At 46.1% G+C, this 20,513-nt stretch overlaps 1 protein-coding gene across 9 annotated transcripts in view; it reads right to left on the bottom strand.

The window, feature by feature from the left end:
- The window catches only part of LOC147632902 (S-adenosyl-L-methionine-dependent methyltransferases superfamily protein), a 150,461-nt gene that overhangs the window by 115,473 nt on the left and 14,475 nt on the right, over nucleotides 1-20,513 (bottom strand). For 7 of the 9 annotated variants that reach the window (XM_086807812.1, XM_086807811.1, XM_086807810.1 and 4 more), the window contains one exon: nucleotides 4,767-4,870. In XM_086807812.1, the coding sequence (XP_086663938.1) occupies nucleotides 4,767-4,870 (104 nt within the window). Of the gene's footprint in view, nucleotides 1-4,766; nucleotides 4,871-11,399; nucleotides 11,651-20,513 lie in introns of those variants that run through there. The other 2 variants (XM_086807813.1, XM_086807814.1) reach the window with 2 other exon arrangements.

Raw genomic sequence — 20,513 nt, 5'->3', positions numbered from 1 at the left:
GGATGAACAGCCTAGTAAGTTCCTTGGTTGCCTCATTTATTGTTTGCTTTTGCAAGCTTGCTTGAATGCTTGCTCTCTTGAGTGAGCCTCTAAGTCCTACCAGCAAAGAGCTTCGAAGTGGTGCTACCAACTCCCACAAATCTTGTTTGACTCTATGCATCCTCCTCTAAGCCCAACCTTGTTGTCTTGGATGCATCACTTGTATCCTCACTAGCATCAACATCATCATAAGGCTGATGACCTTGTATACTGAGCTATTGTTTTTTCCATCCTTGCACATCAGCTTTGGTTTCTGTAGGCACCAACTAGCAGTGACGAATGCTTTCTCCGCTCGAACCTGAGAAATGAGCCTTAACGCAAGTTATGTTACCAACTTAAAAAAAACTATTGAGGCATCATAACCACAATATTTTGCCACAGGAGTGACATGGGTCCACATGGCATTCTTCCTGCAAGGCATTGTGACAAAGACAAGGCAAGATTGGCACCCTAGTATGAAAATTCCCCAATTCACAACCTGGTTTTTTCTATAAAAGCAAACAAAATCAGAAAAAATCGAGTAAACCAACTTGAGAAATGGTAGGCATGCAAGCCAAGAAGAGGAGGAGGGGCTGATTTGGCGATGACTTGTGGACGTGCAGGTTGTAAAGGCTGAGAATCCCAAGCGTACATAGTCATTTTTTTGAAAACTGTGAAGGCTCTAGTCAACTAGATAAAATATGAAACACATTTCATACATATGAAATGTTAATGATCATAAAAAACATATGAAACGCGTTTCATTGCTACTATGCACTAGAGCTATTACATCTAGACTCCGAGATCACTCCACATGAGTCCACTCGTGTAAACAAATCCATGGATGAAACTGGCCAAATAATAACAATAACTGTTATTAACAAATTAAAATTATTACAAAGATAATAAGGGAATAATTCACATGGTGACAGTTGTCTCTGATAGAAGGATATTTTCTTGGGAACTTGAAAAAAAATATAAATATGTGCAAAATTGTGGAGGGGGAGCATGGATTAGTGGTTGAGTGTTTTACTTCCTAATCCTCCCATTCTTGTGTGCTATTTCTGGGGCAAGAAAGACAGCCATGCAATGTATCGTCATCAAGACATGGTTTGTATGGCTGCTATGCCAACAGAGTGGATTGCAGTAGTGTCATGTGCATGATGACATGGACATGCTAGTCTCAATGCTAATCCTTGAAGGGTAGCAAAAAATAAAGAACATTCAGGATGGACAGCGGGTCAGCAGCCTTCTAAAAGGCATGGATAGCAGTCAGCAAGGCGGCCAATCGATTGACTGCCACACGTATGAAAGGCGATGATGGCCATGATGATTTTTGGAGGACATGAAAACTGGCCGACACCTGTAGTTGGCCAACCAGCTATCAAGAAATATTATATAAGCACAAGTAGTGTTTTACTAGGATTCATTCAGTCCTATAGGGATTTGAATCATAGAATAGGACTTTCTAGAGTCAAGACCACCTTTTTATGGGCAAGCCTAGGGCTTGCCAAGATTGTACTTCCTTTTTGTACATTATGAATATACTGAAACTCAGCTATCTCTCTCTCTCTCCTCTCCATCTCTTGCTTGCGTTTTGCATCAGGTTGTTCCAGGACAGGTGTTTAGGGCTGAAAGAAGACTCCCAGAGCTTTCGCATGTGATATTGGACATGCTAGTCTCAGCCCTAATCCTTGAAGGGCAGCAGAAAACCAAGAACATTCAGGATGGACAGCACGTCGGCAGCCTTCCAAAAGACATGGACAGCAGTCGGCAAGGCCGCCAGTCAATTGACTGCCACACGTGTGAAAGGCGATGATGACCATGATGATTTTTGGAGGACATGAAACTGGCCGACCAGCTATCAAGAAATAGTATATAGGTACAAGTCGTGTTTCATTCAATCCTTTATGGTCTGGGTCAGTAGACTAGGACTTTTTGGAGTCAAGAACTTTTTTCAAGGGCACCCTATGGCTTGCCACATTTGTACCCTTATGTACTATATTGAATATCCTGAAACTTAGCTATCTCTTTCTCTTCTCTCCATCTTCTGTTTGCGTTTTGCATCAAGCATGTTCAAGGAAAGGTGTTTAGAGCTGAAGGAAGACTCCCAAAGCTTCCACATATGACATTGGTATCACAGCTTCAGGCTAATTCTGGGATATTGTTGCTACCCAACTTCCACATACGACATTGGTATCACAGCTTCAGGCTAATTTTGGGATATTGTTGCCCATGTTCCACCCACGCTTATTGCATCGCGCATGGATGAAACCATCGCCCGTGTCTTGATCTTTTGGTGGTGTGGTGACCAGGCAACATTGTATCAACTTCAGGTTCAACAACGCTAAATACTGATGGTGTCCCAGATGAAGGTGCACAGTCCAAGGAGAGTAACACAAGACATGGACAAAGTTCCCAGGAGGTTGGTTGGTGGTGTTCCACAAGACCCAAGGGGGATGGCAATCCTATGAGTTGGATGCCACTTGGGGCATACCAAGAAAGGCTTTCAGGAAACAGTTCCAAGGGAGGATGATCCTCCAAGGGGTGGAGTAAGAGTGCCACATTCAATACTCAGGAAACAGATCCAAGGGAGGATGACGACCAAAGAAAGTGTTCAAGGATAGGGCAAGAAGGCAAGGGGACAAAGTGGAACAGATGCATAGATCTTCGCTAAATTTGGAGTGGAACTGGAGAACAGGGCAAGGTTTTCAGTGAAAAAGTTGCCAAGAAGGGAAGGATGACAAGTTGGGGAGTCCATGATCAGACAAGGGGATGATGACAGTCATCCGGGGTCAGAAGTTGAAATCCCGTCATCAAGTTTAGCATAAGGAAATGTCATGTGCATGATGACATGGACATGCTAGTCTCAGTGCTAATCCTTGAAGGGCAGCAGAAAAATAAGAACATTCAGGATGAACAGCAAGTCGGCAGCCTTCTAAAAGGCACGGACGGCAGTCGGCAAGACGGCCAGTCGATTGACTGCCACACGTGTGAAAGGCGATGATGGCCATGATCATTTTTGGAGGACATGAAACTGGCCGACAGCTGTAGTTGCCAACCAGCTATCAAGAAATAGTATATAAGCACAAGTCGTGTTTTATTAGGATTCATTCCGTCCTTTATGGGCTGGGTCAGTAGACTATGACTTTTTGGAGTCAAGAACCTTTTTCAAGGGCAGCCCATGGCTTGCCAGGTTTGTACCCTTTTGTACTATATTGAATATACTGAAACTTAGCATCCTCTGTTTGTGCTTTGCATCAAGCCTGTTCCAGGAAAGGTGTTTAGGGCTGAAAGAAGACTCCCAGAGCTTCCACATGTGACAAGCAGAGTGAACAACCAGCAGCACAGCAATTGTACGGGCAGCAGCAAGGTGTACAGACTGTAAAGCTTGTGTAATGGGTTACCTCTCCACCTGTATGACCTGCTGAGAAGCTCTACCAGCTGTTGCAGAAACTGTAAAGACAGCAAGACTCTTGGCGTCAGCAATACAGACTGCCACGTCAACAGTACAATCAACTGAAAGATAGTGTGGGATCAGGCTGGTCGCACTTGGGTTGATTCCAGAACAAATTTGTCAACAGTTTGAAGGTCCTTGATGAGTACCTGGGTTTGCGAGTGGGGGACACTGCTCGGGTCATAAAATATCCATCAAGTGCCTACCACTGCAGGCTGGAGACACTGCTCAGGCTGCAGGAAAGGCAAGGTTAGGAAGGTCTTGGTGTAGTAGTCAGGCTTCGTGCATGAGGCACAGCCCATGGTAGCTCAAGAAAGGGGAACTATAAAGACAGAGTTCAGCATTGACTTCAAGCTGTTTGTAAGAACTGTTTTCATATTGTTTATCTGGAATCTAAGACTCCAAATAACATGTTAACCTAGTGCCGTGTTCCTCATTGAGAAACATGTTCTGTTGCAAATATCACCTGAAGTCATGCAAGACTTGTGTCTGTAAGAAAAGCGTATTGCAGGTAACATGCTGGAGACAGACTAAGAAAATGCTCTCGCAAGGACTGAGGAGGTTGTTTTCTCCAAATGCTAAATTGGCACAATCAAGCAGCAGTATCCACTTGTCATGGATTCGTTCCCCGTCCCTCCTTTTTCCCCTTTCATACACGCACGCACACACTCATGCACACAAGTACTGACAGAATTTTTGGATTCAGCCCCATCTTTTGGTGATCTCTACAGCTGCTTAGCATTTTTCTGAGAGACACCACCTGTTTCCTCTCTCAATGTGTATTGACCAAGGGTGTTTTCCTTTATTGTCTGGGCACTCTGATGTTTATTGAAATAAACTCTTAATTATTTTCAGGCATCCATGAACCACAAGCTCCTCCATTTAGACCTTGTGTGAGGTATGGCACTTGGCATTTCATATTTTTTCCTACTTGAACTAAAGGTGGCCTTCGTCATTGCTGTCAGTTATCTTTACCTAATTTCAAGTGCCACCCTCGTTTGACTTCTAGTTCCCAAACCTTGCTTGTGCAGGTCAGGCTAGTGTGTCTTGGGCCTTGGTTTCCCAAACTCTTGTTTGTGAGTACTTATTCGTTGTTCCCAATTTACTAAATAACGGACCCCTGAGACCTCTAGCTGAAGTCCTAACATCATAGTATATTCTCATAGGGAATCAAAAAGCTCGATTTGCATGTGGAAAAAAAGAAAGTAAAATTCATTTTCATGTAAGAAAGACGGAAACAGTACATGGAGATATTCATGCTTTCTCAAGATCTATCAAAAAGGTCACTCACTGATTGATGCCTGAAGGTCCTTTCCGCATAAGTGGCTCAAAGCAAATTGGGCATGACAGTAGCTCCACATTTGTCTTCAGGGACCCCTTTCTAGCTTGATCATCCTACATTAACGGCACTTCTTAAAAGGAATCTCTCTCTCTCTCTCTCTCTCTCTCTCTCTCTCTCTCTCTCTCTCTCTTATGCGCACTTGCACCTAAGTGCACCCCGAAGTGGATTGTAATGATTGTGATGTCATGTCTTTTGGTCCCACATGCCTTCAAGGCATTCCGCGGACGTTAATATGACTTTCTTTCTTTTTTTCTTTCTCTCTCTCTTTATAATTTGTACTATCTAGGATGAGATATATAACATCGTAACACTTCGGTCTCATAGGCCAAATTGGCCTTTAGTCATGTTAAATACAACTCTCTTTTTTTTTCTCTTTTCCGTAACGGTTGGTTGATTAGATTACAAAAATGTAACACAAAGCAAAGGTCGCATGACCAGCTATACAAACATGTACATAGAGGCCGTCATACCGCACACGCTAAAAGGCCACATGAGGCATGCCCACCATACGAAGAGCATGTAACCAGGGGTCAATTTGCGCCTTGGTGATACCATGTGCATCAATCAAAGAAAAAACTTGCCAAAGCAATAGACCACTAACATGCTCGACATGACCTTTCACCCTTGATTGTGAATCAAAGATGAAAGCATTTCGCATGAGCCAATTATGCCATGGGCATTATTGTAATTTGTATCACTTTGGTCTCATAGGCCCATTTTGTCTTTAGTAGATGCTTAATCTCTCTCTCCCTATACCAAAGTGCCCCCTCGCAGCAGGCCCATGGGAGTCACACCAGATTGCGCACATACACTCCAGAGAGCTAGACGCCCCCATCCCGTTAGACCCTGACCACCCCCAAGTCATCAGCCCCAGATTCAAGGGATCCTGGCCTGCCATCGAGCAGCCTCATCCTCACAGCAGACTATCGACATCTCTAGCCTTCTTGTATCACCCATGATGGACATCCTGGATGGCTTGCCCAACATACAGGGTTGATTGACTGTTTTTATTCAGCTCTCCCATATCCCGTCACTTATTGTACCCTATACCTGGCATAGTAGGATCTAGATGTTTTGTCTTGTATAATCTCAAAGTCTGAGATCTTAACTTTCAGTTTTCAGTTTTAGTTTACTATTGCTTTTTCTTATTGCATCAATGACGAGATTTCATGGACACCATGTACACATCATTTTGGTCTCATAGACCCTTTGGGTCTTTGCAGGATTTGCGGTGATATTATTCACACCATTATGGCTACCTGGGCCAAAATCCAGGGATCTTCGAGGGCTACGGAGAGGAAGCGCGCCCAGTTATGAGAGAGTGGAGCATTGGTATCTTTTTCACATCCTCTCATTTGGGACCCTATTGGCAGCACAGGGCTCCTGATTGGTTGAGATCTCCACCTTGCTTGGTGTGAAATCTCCATTTTGTAAAATTTTTCATACTTAATAGAAGTCTCCTTTTTGAAAAAAAAAAAGAAAGACGTTAATCTTTGTGGAGATTGTCTCATCCTATGTCTACCTTGGTGTCACTTTCAGTGGCCCACGTTTTACCATGCTTCCCGCAGCACATGCCAAAGTGACGCGGTGATATGCAGCCTTGAGCTTACTTGAGCGGCAGTGCTTCCAGGCACATTTCCAGGAGCCCAGGACGAAGGGCTAGCTTTTTAACACCCTCGTCACACCAGCCTTGATGTATGGAGTAGCTTTCTGGGCCAGATTTATCTGATGAGGATTGGCAGCGAGTTGAGAGGCCCCAGGTCATGATGTTCTCCCATATGATCCGCAGCAAACCATCAGTCCCACACCAGATTATCCAGGCAGAGTTTGCTACAACCCTGATGGTAGTGGAGGCACTCTTCCAGACAATCCATCACATCAGTCACATGGATCCCCACAGATACCTGAGGCTTGCCCTGGAGTCCTCCAGACAACTAGCACTTGAGGGGCACTCTGGAGTATGGTATGCACTAGTTTCCACTAGGTTCTTAGTATATGGGCTCTGCATGGACCACCTACCCCCCCTTCAATACAGTTTGGACTCCCCTTTTTTCGGGCTGTCTCACGAGGATACCAACCGGGTTATCCGGTCAGATCTTCTTAGCCTCTACACACATTGCACATGGATCACACCCCCGGAGCTCCCCACGAAGATGCACTTTTACAGAGACCACTTCCTCACACTCACTGAGGATGGATTCATCCAGCAGCTGGCCTACTTGAGTGTTCACATGTCCCATGCCATGCGGATTGCGATTGGCCAGATACGGGTTTCTTCCCACCGCCTCAGAGTGGAGACAGGTAGAGTTGAGCGCATCTTCAGAGCCGGGAAGCTCGTATGAACACCCAGAGAGGAGAGGATCTGCCGACTATGCCACAGAGGTTGAGACGGAGGAGCATTACATATGCCGCTGCCCAATATACTATGAGATCCGCAGGAGGTTTCACTGTCTATTTCGTGAGGGATTCGGTCCACTCTCCAGGATCATTGACTTCCAAGACCAGCGTTGCCTGGGCCTCTTCCTGATTGAGCTCCGCAGACACAGGGACACCTTCTTGAGACACAGGCCCCAGCCACCCCGCCCCCTTCCTCGGCAGCCAACCATCACCAGTTTCTTCCGGACCCAGGAGGTGGAGGATACCGACATAGTGGATCTTGTGGACCCTCCACGAGCTGCTTTGGACCTACCTCGCTCGAGAGGAGTTACCTCGGACCAAGCCTCTACACTCCAGCGTGCCCGACACCCTCGACCCCCCCGTCGCCCATGATCACCTCATCAGCTCCAGATCCAGGACATGCTCCGTCGCCATCAAGCTACCTTTCCACATGGCATAGCTGAGGGAGACTTTTCGGCCATACTCATCAGCCCCATGCTTGACATTTTGGAGAGTGGTATACCATCTACTCGGAGCTGATATTGCTCCCATGTTTTTATGTTCTTAGTATTCCATGACAAGTTTCGATGGACAGTTTTGTATCATACCAGTGAGATAGCTATATTTATGTTTTCTTTCTGTTTTATTTTCCATTCCATGATGAGATATGCCATGGACATCATTGTATCACAAACACATGCACACTTTTTCTTTTGTTTCTTTTCTTTCGATGACCGGAAGAACACAGTTGTATTATTTTTTGTCTCATAGGCCGACTTTGGCCTCTCGTAACGTTAATATCTCTCTCTCTCTCTCTCTCTCTCTCTCTCTCTCTCTCTCTCTGCCAGTAGTATCATCTTTATTTTTTCATTTTCTGGGTTTTTTTATCCAGACATTGTATCAGATCCACCATGATGTAACTTTTGGTCTCATAGGTCATTATGGCCTTTTGAAGACGTTAATATAACATTTCATTTCATTTCATTTCTCTCTCTCTCTCTGCTTGCTCAAAAAAGGGTTTTGGCCCACTTAGCCGGGTGATGGAGTATCCTGATCAGAGATGCTTCCGCCTTTTCCTCCTTGAGCTACACCAACATAGAGAGAGGCTTCTACAGGTGCAGAGCCAGAGATCCCAACCACAGATCACCAAATTCTTCAGGCCTATCAGGGAGCCACATCCCCCTCCCCCTGTATCATCTACCTCTCGATGAGGGCTCACACTACAGAGAGCCTCGGAGATCAAAGCTGCCAGGAGACCGCGACTACCTGGATGCAGACCACCACTACTCTATCAGGCCCAGTTTGCCCAAATCCAGGCATGATGACGCAGAGCTATGGAGGAGAGAGTCCAAAGGCCACACCAAGGCATAACAAATGCAAGAGTCCTCCTTGCCCCATGCCCCATGTATGATGTACTACACCCCATCATCTCCACTGGTTGAAATTAGTAGTATACCACCTATCATGATTGTACATCTATAGCATGCTAGACATAGTGAGTTGCATATGACTAGGATTAGATTTTCATTTCACTTTTTCTTTCCATGACACTCACAGGACATGGACTTGTTGTATACAGATTTGTCTCATAGGCCAATCTAGCCTTCCGTAGATGTTAATATATCTTTTCTTTTCTTTCTTTCTTTCTTTTCTCTCCACGCATCCCCCCTAATCCTCTACACCCACTTTGTATCCACGATGATGAGGATGGTGATCCTCCATGATGAGGATGATGATGATGATCCATACATATCTACATTTACCTAGGGATTAGTGTTAGTTCTTTTTGTTATGTTGTCTTTTTTTTTTCCATGATGAGATTCCATGGACACACTGTACACCTTTTGTCTCATAGACCCATTGGGTCTTTTGCAAGACGTTCAGAAATCTTCTTCTTCTTCTTCTTCTCTCTTTCCCTCTCTCTCTACTTGGGGACTTTAATGCTAGGACCAAGAGTGAGCAGATACAAATGTATGATTTCAAGGACCCTATCAGGTTGCAGGTGATAGACCAAGATGGCACACGGCTACAACGAATCTCACAGGATGATAGAGACATCACTTTCTAGAGGAGATGCCTCCTACAACTTGGCTCACGCCACAGCCTCGCTATCTATAATGGGATGGCACGATGGCCTGCTTCAAGAGGGCTTACTAGTTTTCCGTATAAGGGGGGCTCCAGCACAGTCAATTATCTTATGGGATCGCCAGAACTAGCCGCACTGATACATGACTTTACCATTCCACCGTGCCCGCTTGGTGCCGACCACAGTTACCTCACCTTCACTCTCATCTATACACCACCTACCCCACCACTGGCACATCCACACATCCGCCATCGACAATTTTCCACACCCCCACCGGTCCACCGCCAAACCCGTATAGAGCCATGCCGTAGAATTGTTGGTATGATGATGAATGTCGTATCACACATGCATATCTTTTGCATGAGTTAGCTACCGGCCAAATCCAAAAGCGTGAAGCTGAACGGATTAATCGGTGCCTTCCTCACCCAAGAAGCGAGCACATTGTAGTAAACAGCATGAGGACTTATACCAACTCTTCCTAAGCGGGAATTATGACCAAGCTTGGCAGATCCGGCAACGAGGCTTACCCACCCCCATCACAAACCCACACATCTGGCACTCATATGCATGCTCATTATACCACATACCCCACGAACAGCCCCTCCCACATCCACCTCACGCACGTCCCACCGCATCCACCTTCTTGAGGCCCAATTGGCGAGGGGCTATGAATCCCTAGCACACTTGGAGAGAGAGACATTGCTATCACGACCACTTCTAGAAGCCCCATACTCAAGTGTTGGCCCATTGACAATATGGTATGCCCAACAGTGATGTATAGTGCACCTTTTTGGGGACCAAGTCTGGTGTGGACTCTTGGAAGAGCATAGAGAGACTACAAGTAATGATGCTATCACATTCAATCAAGAGCAAAGCATCGATGCCACATGCTATTGTGCTAGCAGAGTTGGGGCAGCCCCCTTGGTCACAAATGCCCTCTTCCAAACCATTTTGTACATTCACCATGTATATACACTTACTGTGGACCATATCCCAAGACAAGCAATTGAGCCATCCCTACAATTACACCAAGAGAGGGAGAGGGAAAGACCCTCCTTATCATCATCAGTATCACCATCATTACCAACAACAGCATGGTACTCCCAAGTGGTTAGTGGTTTGACACACATGGCCTCCAAATGGACCACTTCCCTCCTTTTCAGTATAGCTCGGACTCCCCATACCTTGACTTCTCACGGCAAGAGATTAACCGTTTGGTTGGACTTGCTAGGTCCCCGTCACAGCTTAGCAAGAAGCTCCAGTTCTATAGAGACCAGTTATTGAGAGTTTCAGAGGGACGGATTCATTGAGAGCCTGAGATACATAGAGACATACATGTCACATGCCATGCGGATAGCGATTAGTCAGCTCAAGGTATCCCCTCATCGCATTAGAGTGGAGATTGGTAAAGCCAAGCACATCTCATGGAAGGACCGGACATGCAAAGTATGCACTACAGGAGTGGTGGAGGATGAGGAGCACTACATATTCGAATGCCCGGCAAACTCCCATCACAGAGGCCAGACATCCTTTCAGCCATCAGATATGTACCAGTCGAGGATGGTATCTGAAACCGGCCTTCAATACCACTGATGGGAGGTAAACAATAACTTCACCACACACAAGCACTTTAAACAACTGAAACTTGAAGAGAGAGAGAGAAAGGTATGGAGCTAGAGCGCTCCTACACAAGACACTGCATTGGCCCCAAAACCATCAGCGCCCCTTGCGGTTTTCTTTCTATTCCAGAAGTTGATCTGTTGTTACAACTTCAGCCCGAACCTCCACAAGAAATAGCCAAAGCGCTCCCACACACACACACACATGCCCAAGATCCAAGAGTGAGAGCTTCTTTGGCCTTCACTCAATGAATCCACGTGATGTGTTATGCCAAAGCACCCCCCCCCCCCCCCCCCCCGCCCCAAGCCTTGCTTATATAGGTTCTCATAGCTTTTTCCAAAAAGTTGTGGCTTTTTTTAAAATAATCAAAAATAACTTTTTTTACAACAAAACGCTTTGCTTTTTGCACACACACACACACACAATAAGAGAGGAAAAAGCCAGGTGTGCTTTTCAAGAATCTGACCCCCTTGCTGAGCGCTTGCACACGTGGAACCTACCACATGTCAACCGCCGACGTGGCAGGTGCCACATGTCAACTGTGTGCTGTTGTCCTACTATCGGCATCCTCACCACCCTTGTGCCCTTGCTGCATGCAGCCAGATAAGCACCATCCCCACCTGCTGCACGTGGCCAGATCAGCACCATCAACCCTAAGGTTGCAAAAACACCAAGCGGTAACATAGCCCCCTCATGCAGTCGTTCTCAATTGCCCTCCATAGTGCAACCAAAACGTTCAAGTTCTGCTAGCCTAAAAGAGAACACCACAAAGAAAGATAAACAAAAAACAAGTGTCATCAAAAACCAAGCATCCACTCCATAATACACATGTCCCTAGGTGATGTCCTAACTCTTCCAAAACATGGCCATCCCGCAGGACCCATACTTAGCAGTATCATCACAGACAAATACATGCGAGATGCTCCACATGTACAAATATTTCCATACACAAAGTGGTACAAAATTTGCATTATCCCAAGCTAGCATTTAATAATACAAGATACATCAAAGTGTGTATAAATATAAGTACAGCGATGACCATATGGTAAAGATCAGCATCGCATTCTTTTTCCCACCATACCAAAGTCAAAAACCATAAACCGTGTGACTAGTACACATATCATAGAAGTCCCGCTAGCAGATATACTACAAGCCCTCGGTACCTCCGGTGAGCCATAAAGAGATCACCAAGCGACTCCTAGATCCCGTTTGAGTGCATCTGTGACAAAGGAGTGGAGTATGCATATTCTCACATAGTGCTCTCCAAAACAAGCTAGTCATTCAAGGGTCTGGATCACTGATAATAGAAGTGGGCATCCCATGATACTTGAAGATGTTCACCATGAACAACTTCACCATTTGCTCTACATTTATCTTCTTCCGTACTAGGATGAAATGTGCTTGCTTACTGAATCTATCAATATTAGTCCAAATGCCATCATTTCCCATCCAAATCCTAGGAAGCTCAAAGATAAAGTCCATAGCAATTTTGTCCCATGGTCTATCAAGAATAGGTAAAGGATGAAGTAAACCAGGTGTCTTCTGACGATCACACTTCACCTTCTGACATACAATGCAGTCCCACACATAAGCATATGCATCTCTCCTCAAAGTAGAAGAAATCATCCAATGCTCTCACTGAAGCCTCAATGCCCCTATGGCCCGCATATGGTGGAGGCCACGGCTTTTGGTAAAAGCTGGGGCTGCGAGAACCTATATAAGCAAGGCTAGGGGGGGGGGGGGGGGGGGGGGGGGGGGGGGGCTATTAGCGCATTCATCCCCAGTTTCTGCTCATATTTGGTGTCCCTATTGGTCCCTTTTCATGGCCCTTCATTGTGGGCTGGCCACTGTATCACTTCAGTATATTCAGCATAGTTGCTTCATATCTCTCTCTCTCTCTCTCTCGCACTCTACTGCTCCATGAAATGGCTCCAGACCCAAGTGAAAAAACACAACCGGTGGTCGAACGCCGCGTATCTGGATCTCTAGCCCAATTTGAATCAGACCATCCAAGAAGAGTGTATCCTTGGCCATAGAAGATGCCAAAGTCCATAGTACCATGCAAGTACCAAAGAACTCTGAGAGCACACCGCCAATGCTGCTAACGGGGTTTCGATGAGAAAGAACTCAACCAAACCAAACAACCGACGAGAACTCGATATTGTCCCTGATCAATCCTTGGAGAAGCATCAAGAAGAGAGCTTCTCACTAGTATCCATAGGAGAAGATACTGGTTTGCATCTAGTCATCTAAAATCTGTCAAGTATCTCCCGTGTGTACTTCTGCTGAGAGAAGAAAATGCCCTTCGGGGTCTGCCAAATCTCAAAGCCAAGAAGATAATGTAGAAGGCCAAGATCCGTTATCTCAAACTGTCTCCAAAGCATCCATGACTGAACGGATCCTCACAAAATAAGAACCTGTAAAGATGAGGTCATCAACATAGACCACAATGATAACAATCAACCCCCTCTCAAGGAGGATATAAAGGTTCGAATCTGCATGAGAACAGTGCAAGCCGAGCTTCTGAAAGAACTCATCGATTCGTTGGTACCAAGCCTGCGGAGCCTGCTTCAGACCATATAAAGCTTTCTTCAGCTGGTACACCTGATCTTGTTTGCCTAGAACAACAAATCCTGGCGACTGATCAACATAAACCTCCTATGTAAGCTCTCCATTCAGAAAAGCCGACTTGATGTCCATCTAGAATACGGGCCATCTATGATGTCCTGCAAGAGCAAGAACTGTGCGAATGGTAGTCATCCGGGCCGTCGGAGCGAAGGTCTCATCGAAGTCGACTCCAGGGTGGTGAGCATAACCCTTGGCAACCAACCTCGCCTTGTGCTTGTCCAAGCTGCCATCAGCTCGGAACTTCGATTTGAAGATCCAACGCATACCAATCACCTTACGCTGCAGTGGCCCAGGCACCAAAATCCAAGTGCCATTCCGTTCTATAGCATCCAGCTATGCCTGCATAGCACGATGCCAAGGCTCATGTGAAAGAGCCTCGTCCACAGAAGTGGGATCAGAAGGACCATGAATGATTGAGGACATAAGAGCATAGTTAACAAACATGTTGCCCTCATGAATTTGTTTTCCTGAAACTCTAGAAGATTGCCTGAGAGAACTAGGTGGAGGAGCAGAAGGAAGCTCACGTAACCCAGAATCACAAGCTGTCTGAAAATACCATCTAGGCACAGATCTGCCCGAACTCGCTGGAGGAGGAGTAGAGTCATCATCATCTGACTGAGATTCCACAGGCGGAGGTGTAACAGAAGCAGAGGGAGGAGGAGGAGGAGGAGTAGGCGGAGAAGGAGGCGGAGAAGGAGGTGGAGGAAGAAGAAGCTTACCACCCCCCTTTGAAGATGTAGGAGTCTCGTTGAACACCACATCACGGCTCACAACAACTTTGCCGGCTTGATGATCATATAGACGATATGCCTTGGACACAGTGCTGTATTCGAGAAAAGTCATGCACTAAGACTTCGAGTCCAACTTGGAGCGATGCTCCTTAGGCACATGTACATACGCTGAACAACCAAATACCTGGAAATGAACAATAGAGGGCTTCTCACCATGGAAAGCCTCATATGGAGTTTTATTTGGAAGCGCAATAGTAGGAGACCTGTTCTGAATGTAGATAGCAGTAGATGCCTCCACAGCCCAGAAACGTTGAGGTAATGAAGAATGCTCAACCAAGCACGGGCCATCTCCATAATGGTCCTATTCTTCCTCTCTGCAACTCAATTCTATGATGGAGTATATGCTGTAGTAAGCTATCTCCGAATGCCATAAGCCTTGCAATATTGCTGAAACTCCTAGGATGTAAACTCACCCCCTCTGTCGGTCCTGAGAGCCTTGACCAAGGAACCGGTCTCCTTTTCCACCTCAACCCTCCAGTCACAAAAGTACTGAAAAGCCTCATCCTTGGACTCTAGCAAGAAGACCCAAGTATATCTGGAGAAGTCATCCACCATCACGAGCATGTACAACGCCTTACTCAAAGACGCGGTACTCATATAGGACCACATAAGTGTGTATGAACAAGAGCAAGTGATGTCGAAGATCTCTGTGTCGTCCCCTCCGGAAAGGTGGCTCGGTGTTGCTTCCCTTGTAAACAAGAGGAACAAACAGAAGATGGAGCCTTGATGGTCGGTAAACCCTCAACCAACCCATCCTTCGAAGCTCGCTATAGAAGCTAATAGCTCAAATGGCCAAACCGAGCATGCCAAAGAGCTTAAGAAGAACCAGAAAAAAGCAAAGCGGTCAACTTGTACAGACCACTATCTTGGACTCCCTGAGCCAAGATGCTACCGGTCTCCTTATCACCAATGGTAATCTCATAAGGAGAGAAGATCACCTCCGCACCCTGAGCTGTAAGAGCACTCACTGACAAAAGAATAAATGCCAAATCTGGAATGTACAGAATGTTAGAGAAGTACCTCTTGTCCTCGGAGGAGCGGAAGATGGGGATGGTGCCATGTCCATGCACCGGCACGGAAGAAGAATCACCCAAAGTGATCTCGCCTGTCCTGTGTTGGCTTGCCCTCATGGTTTTGACATGTCACATGTATATTATTCATTGTGGGATTATGCATCTTTACACTTGCCATACATGCCACTGATCACGGCATTGTTGAGAGTTTACCCATCCTCTCATAGCATTGGCTGATGCCCGCCCCGAGCCCCCACTTTTTCTCCCGATTTTCAGGTTTTCCCATTGCTGAATTTTTACTTTTATCAGTTCATTCTATTCATTATTGAGTACATCTTTTCCAGCACTCTAACGTTTCTCTGTGCTTGAGGTTGTGTGTGTGTGTGTGTGCAGGCTAGCTACCCTCCTACCCAACATTGGTATCAGAGCTATGCTTTGCTCTCTTGTTGTCATTGATATGGATTACATGCAGTTCAGCTTGGCATTTGGATGCTTGCCTTCAGGGGGGTATTATGCGATGCCTCTTGATTTTATGCAGTTGATGTCCACATGATCTTTGACATGCATTTCAGATGATGCGTTTATGTACTACTGTGCTCTAGCATTAGCATTGTGACATTGGGGATTCTCCTTTTTCCCGTCATATAGTGCTTGCTTTTCCCATTGGCACTGGAGTTCATCTTTGCCATCGTGATCTCTCTTGATCACTCTTACTGTGGAGCATAGTGCAGGGCAGCATTCACAGCTTTATCACCCTGCTGCTACCCGTTCACACTGTTCACTTGAGGGGGGTTTGTTGGTCATGTCCACTCCCGGCTAGTTCAGGTGTGAACCCAGCTTACTCACGGGCACTTTTTCCCTGTGACTGGACGTACAGGTTTTTTCCATGTGTGAACATACTTATGTGTGTTGGGCACTTAGCCCTAGACTTTTTAGTACTCACTTGTACTTTCGTTCTATTCATTATTGAGTACATCTTTTCCAGCACTCTCACGTTTCTGTGTGCTTGATGTTGTGTATGTGTGTGTGTGTGTAGGCTAGCTGTCCTCCTACCCAACATCCTTGCATCGAAGTCCTCAAACCAATCTCGATGGGGTGTCATGCGAGCAGTAGCACCGCTATCCACAATCCACGACCGCGACTGAGAAGTCACAAGAGCAAGTACACGACGAGTACCTGCTAATAGAAGAATACCATCATCCTTTTTGGTCTGAGACACCGTTGTAGAGGAAGAGTTCTTTGCTTCTTCATCTTGCTTCTTCTTGTGACATTGGGGCGATTTATGACCCTTCTTGCCACAATAATGACACTCAATGTCCTTGTTTTTAGAAGATTTGCTTTTGTCTTTGTCTTTATCCTCGTCGTTATCCTTGGAGTTCTTGTCAGAATCCCCTTTCCCTTTCTTCTGTTGATTCTTCCCTTTATCTTGCGCAGCCAAAGCTCCATGAGAACCACTAGAGAGTGCCAGTGCGCTCCTCAAACTGGCTGTCCTCCTACCGGATCTACTCTTCTTTGGTGTGGCAATCGGAGTTGCATCGCCATCGCCAAGAACCCTGTGTTTCATGCTTGTACGAAACACATTGAGATACAGTATCACTATGTTCGTGAATGGGTTCTTGCTGGAGATTTGTGTTTGGAGTATTGTCCTTCAGCGGAGAATGCAGCAGATTTGTTCACCAAGCCGGTTTCTCAGGCTTCCTTGGCTCATCTTCGGCTTCTTGGAGTATGTTCAGCATCTGGTGCTGAGAGGGGGTGTTAGCACATCATCCCGAGTTTCTGCTCATATTTGGTGTCCCCTTTTGGTCCATTTTCATGGCCCTTGGTTGTGGGCTGGCCACCCTATTTTTGTACGTTTTTCTAGGATTTTTCCCATGTCGGGTACCTTTTTCCCAGTCGGCTAGGTTCTCATGTCCAGTCGGCCAGCCCCTCTTACCTATAAATAGGTGGGCTAGCTTCCCACTTTTCTCATAGTCTAGTCTTTCTTTTTGCTCCCTCACTTATGCGACTCTTCATGTCCCTTGCTTGGGACTGTATCACTTCAGTATATTCAGCATTGTTGCTTCATATCTCTATCTCTCTTGCACTCTCTGCTCAGCACACTCTAGTGCTTGTTTGCTTCCGGTGTGTGCACTCATTCAAGGACTTTGGGCATAACACATCACGTGGATTCATTGAAAGAAGGCCAGAGAAGCTCACTCTTGGACCTTGGGCATGTGTGTGTGCAGGAGCGGGAGCGCAGTGGCTATTTGCTGTGGAGGTTCGGGCTGAAGTTGTAACGGCACATCAACTTCTGGAATAGAAAGAAATACCGCAAGGGGCACCAATGGTTTTGGGGCCAATGCAGTGTCTTGTGTAGGAGCGCTCTAGCTCCATCCCTTTCTCTCTCTCTCTTCAAGTTTCAATTGTTTAAAGTGCTTGTGTGTGGTGAAGTTATTGTTTACTGCCCATCAGTGGTATTGAAGGTTGGTTTCAAGGTTCAATTGTTGGGATCACATCAACTTTCTCAAGGGGGCAAGCTCGTGGTCGTCTACACACAAGCATGTCAGGCAGAGACGAAGAAGAGATTCGGCAGACATCAACTGATGATCACAAAATAACTTTTTTTTAAACGCCGTCCTTAGACAAATGTTCTTTCTTCCCACATGAGTAGCAACGACTCCGAATCTTCTCCTTAGCAAGTGCCTTATCTTGACCATCAAGAGACATCGTGAGCTTTCCCTATGAAACGAGGACGGACTCTTCTTCCAAGAGAAGGGAGTTGATGTTCACAAAATCCAACTTGCTTTCTGTGACCTAGCACCACAAAGCCCGAGAGACCACATCGTACTCCGGAGGAAGCTTTGTGAGCATAAGTGTAGCTAACTGAGGAGAGGATAAGGCAACACCCATTACCAGTATAGCTGGTCATGGATAACCTTGGTCTACATTAAAAATGACTGCATCGAACTACCAATAGAAAATACCAGACTATAGAGTTGTCCTTGCAGAGTCATTGCCCTCATCGAGGAATCTCCTGCATAGAGGTCCTCCAACTTGGACCAAACTTGATGTCAACTTGCAAGAGTTTGCATGGCAAATGGGACCTCCTTCGTAATGGTCCACACAAGCACCGAGTGCACCTTCGAATCAACATCCTCCCAATATTGTAATTCCACAAGGAATGCATCCTCCTAAACCTAGGTCCAACACCTCAAGTTTTAAGGACGCTCGGGCTTCTACTCACTACCCTAAACAATCTCCCAAATTGTAACTATTTGGCTCTCCTAGCTCTATTTCACATGATGAAACTCATGCTCGGACACTAGACAGATGCAAGAAGACATAGGGAAAGGGACCATAAGGTTTGTTTAAGAAAAAGCACTAGTCTTGGTCAAAAAGCAGGAAAAAGCAAAAAGTCAAACTGGGTTGACCGCAAACCAAGAGCACCACTAGAAAGAGGAGACTGAGCTCGACCAAAAAGCTAAAAGGCGCTTTTTCAAAAAGCAGCTCCAGGGCCAAAAAAGCAAGGCCTTGAAGCCAGAAAAGCAAAGCATAAAAGAACTTCGGAAAAATGGTCAAAAGTTGAGAAATACTTTATTATTAAAAGAATAAAGAGGAAAGCAAAGTGAAAAAGTAAAAGCAAAGCATGGTAGCTTTTTGCAAAAAGCAAGTCCCCCCCATTGCGTATAAAACTAGCGTCAATCCTTCCCTTCTCATCGAGTGTGGGGCTGATCACCAAGGGCTGAACTTTTCATCATAAAGTTGTGGGAAGAAGGGAGTTCTTCATCATCATCCACACCGCCTTTATTTTTTTGGTTGTGCCACCCTGCTGCACTGTCTGTACCTGTACGTTTCCTGCAGCCGGCACTCCTCCCTTGCCTGGTTGTGCTTACCAGCATCATATGAAGCCCCAAGCGTTTGTTGTTGCTACTGAGTGCCAGCCTCCGCCTGCCCTTTGGCCACCGCCTGAACCTGCTGACCCTGGGTCGCGCCATCTGCAACCATCCAGCCAGCCTGTGCAGCCAGCGCTGCAGCCAACCGGCCTGCACCAGAAATCGCCACTTTTTGTACCTGGCAGCCATCTTTGTACCTAGCCGTCACCGACTCCTACTGGCCGCCATCAACTACTCTTGGCTGCCATCGCTGTGCTGCTAGCCCTTCTGCCATCTAGAGCTGCTGTCCAAGAGCCGCCAACACCTACTACTAAACCTGGCCGCTGCTATTGGCTGCCACAGGATGCACCTAGCTGCCGCTGTTGTACAAAAGCTAACCACCGATATATGTTGGCCGCTGCCCCCAGCCGCTGCCTGACCCATATCGATTGAAGACAACTGTAGGAGTCGTTCTATGTCTTACTTTATGGTTGCTAACTGGATACTACTGTGAGACTACAAGTATTGGACTCAGTTCATACTCCCTTGTTTGGAATTTTGCGGGCTGCTTCTACCTCAAGATTGGGCACCAAGCTTACAGCTAAATCACCATAAACCTCGTCATCCATACATATCTATTGTATACTTCGTGTACGGTCTTGGATTTGGATTTGGGTCTTGGATTTGGATTTGGACTTGGAGCTTGGACTTGGAACTTGGACTTGGAGCTTGGACTTGAAACTTGGACTTGGATTTGGATCTAGACTTGGATTTGGATTTTGGATCTAGTACTAGCTGTGTTAGTAGTCATCTCCAGCCTGTACATGTTGCTTAGTGAGGGCCTTTGTTGTGGGTGTGTCGGCCCAGGAGCCTTTTCTCATTTTTTCCCATTTTTCCATGTTTTTCCCTATTTTTTATGGGTCATGGGAGGCTGTCATGTGCTACCTGACTCTCTCTGTTCCTAGCCGACTTTCAGGACTGGCCGACTACTGTCCTTTGCTGGCCGAATGTCCTTTTTCATAGTCGTGGACGTGTTGTGGGTCCTGTCGGCTGTTTTGACCTGGCCAACCAGCACCTAAGGGTGGTATAAATACCACCCTTGCCCCCACACTCAGAGATCGGCTAGAAGGCGGCCATCACCATTGGACAGCCACCTTGCATATTACTTGTAGCTCTATATCTTTATCTCTTGGATATGTGGTTGAATTTGTCACGGCACGCCCCGTTGGGCTTACACTAGAATCAAAGCAAGATTTCTCTTGAAGAAACTTTCTTGGGGTGAGAGAGCATGTCGAGAGCAGAGACAGACCAAGGGCCTCATGAAGGGAACA

This window comes from Cibotium barometz, chromosome 13 (assembly GCF_041138505.1).
Source record: "Cibotium barometz isolate CiBa-2024 chromosome 13, ASM4113850v1, whole genome shotgun sequence".
NCBI lineage: Eukaryota > Viridiplantae > Streptophyta > Polypodiopsida > Cyatheales > Cibotiaceae > Cibotium > Cibotium barometz.
The sequence above is the reverse complement of the archived record's forward strand: the minus strand, read 5'-3'. Positions and strand labels throughout refer to the sequence as shown.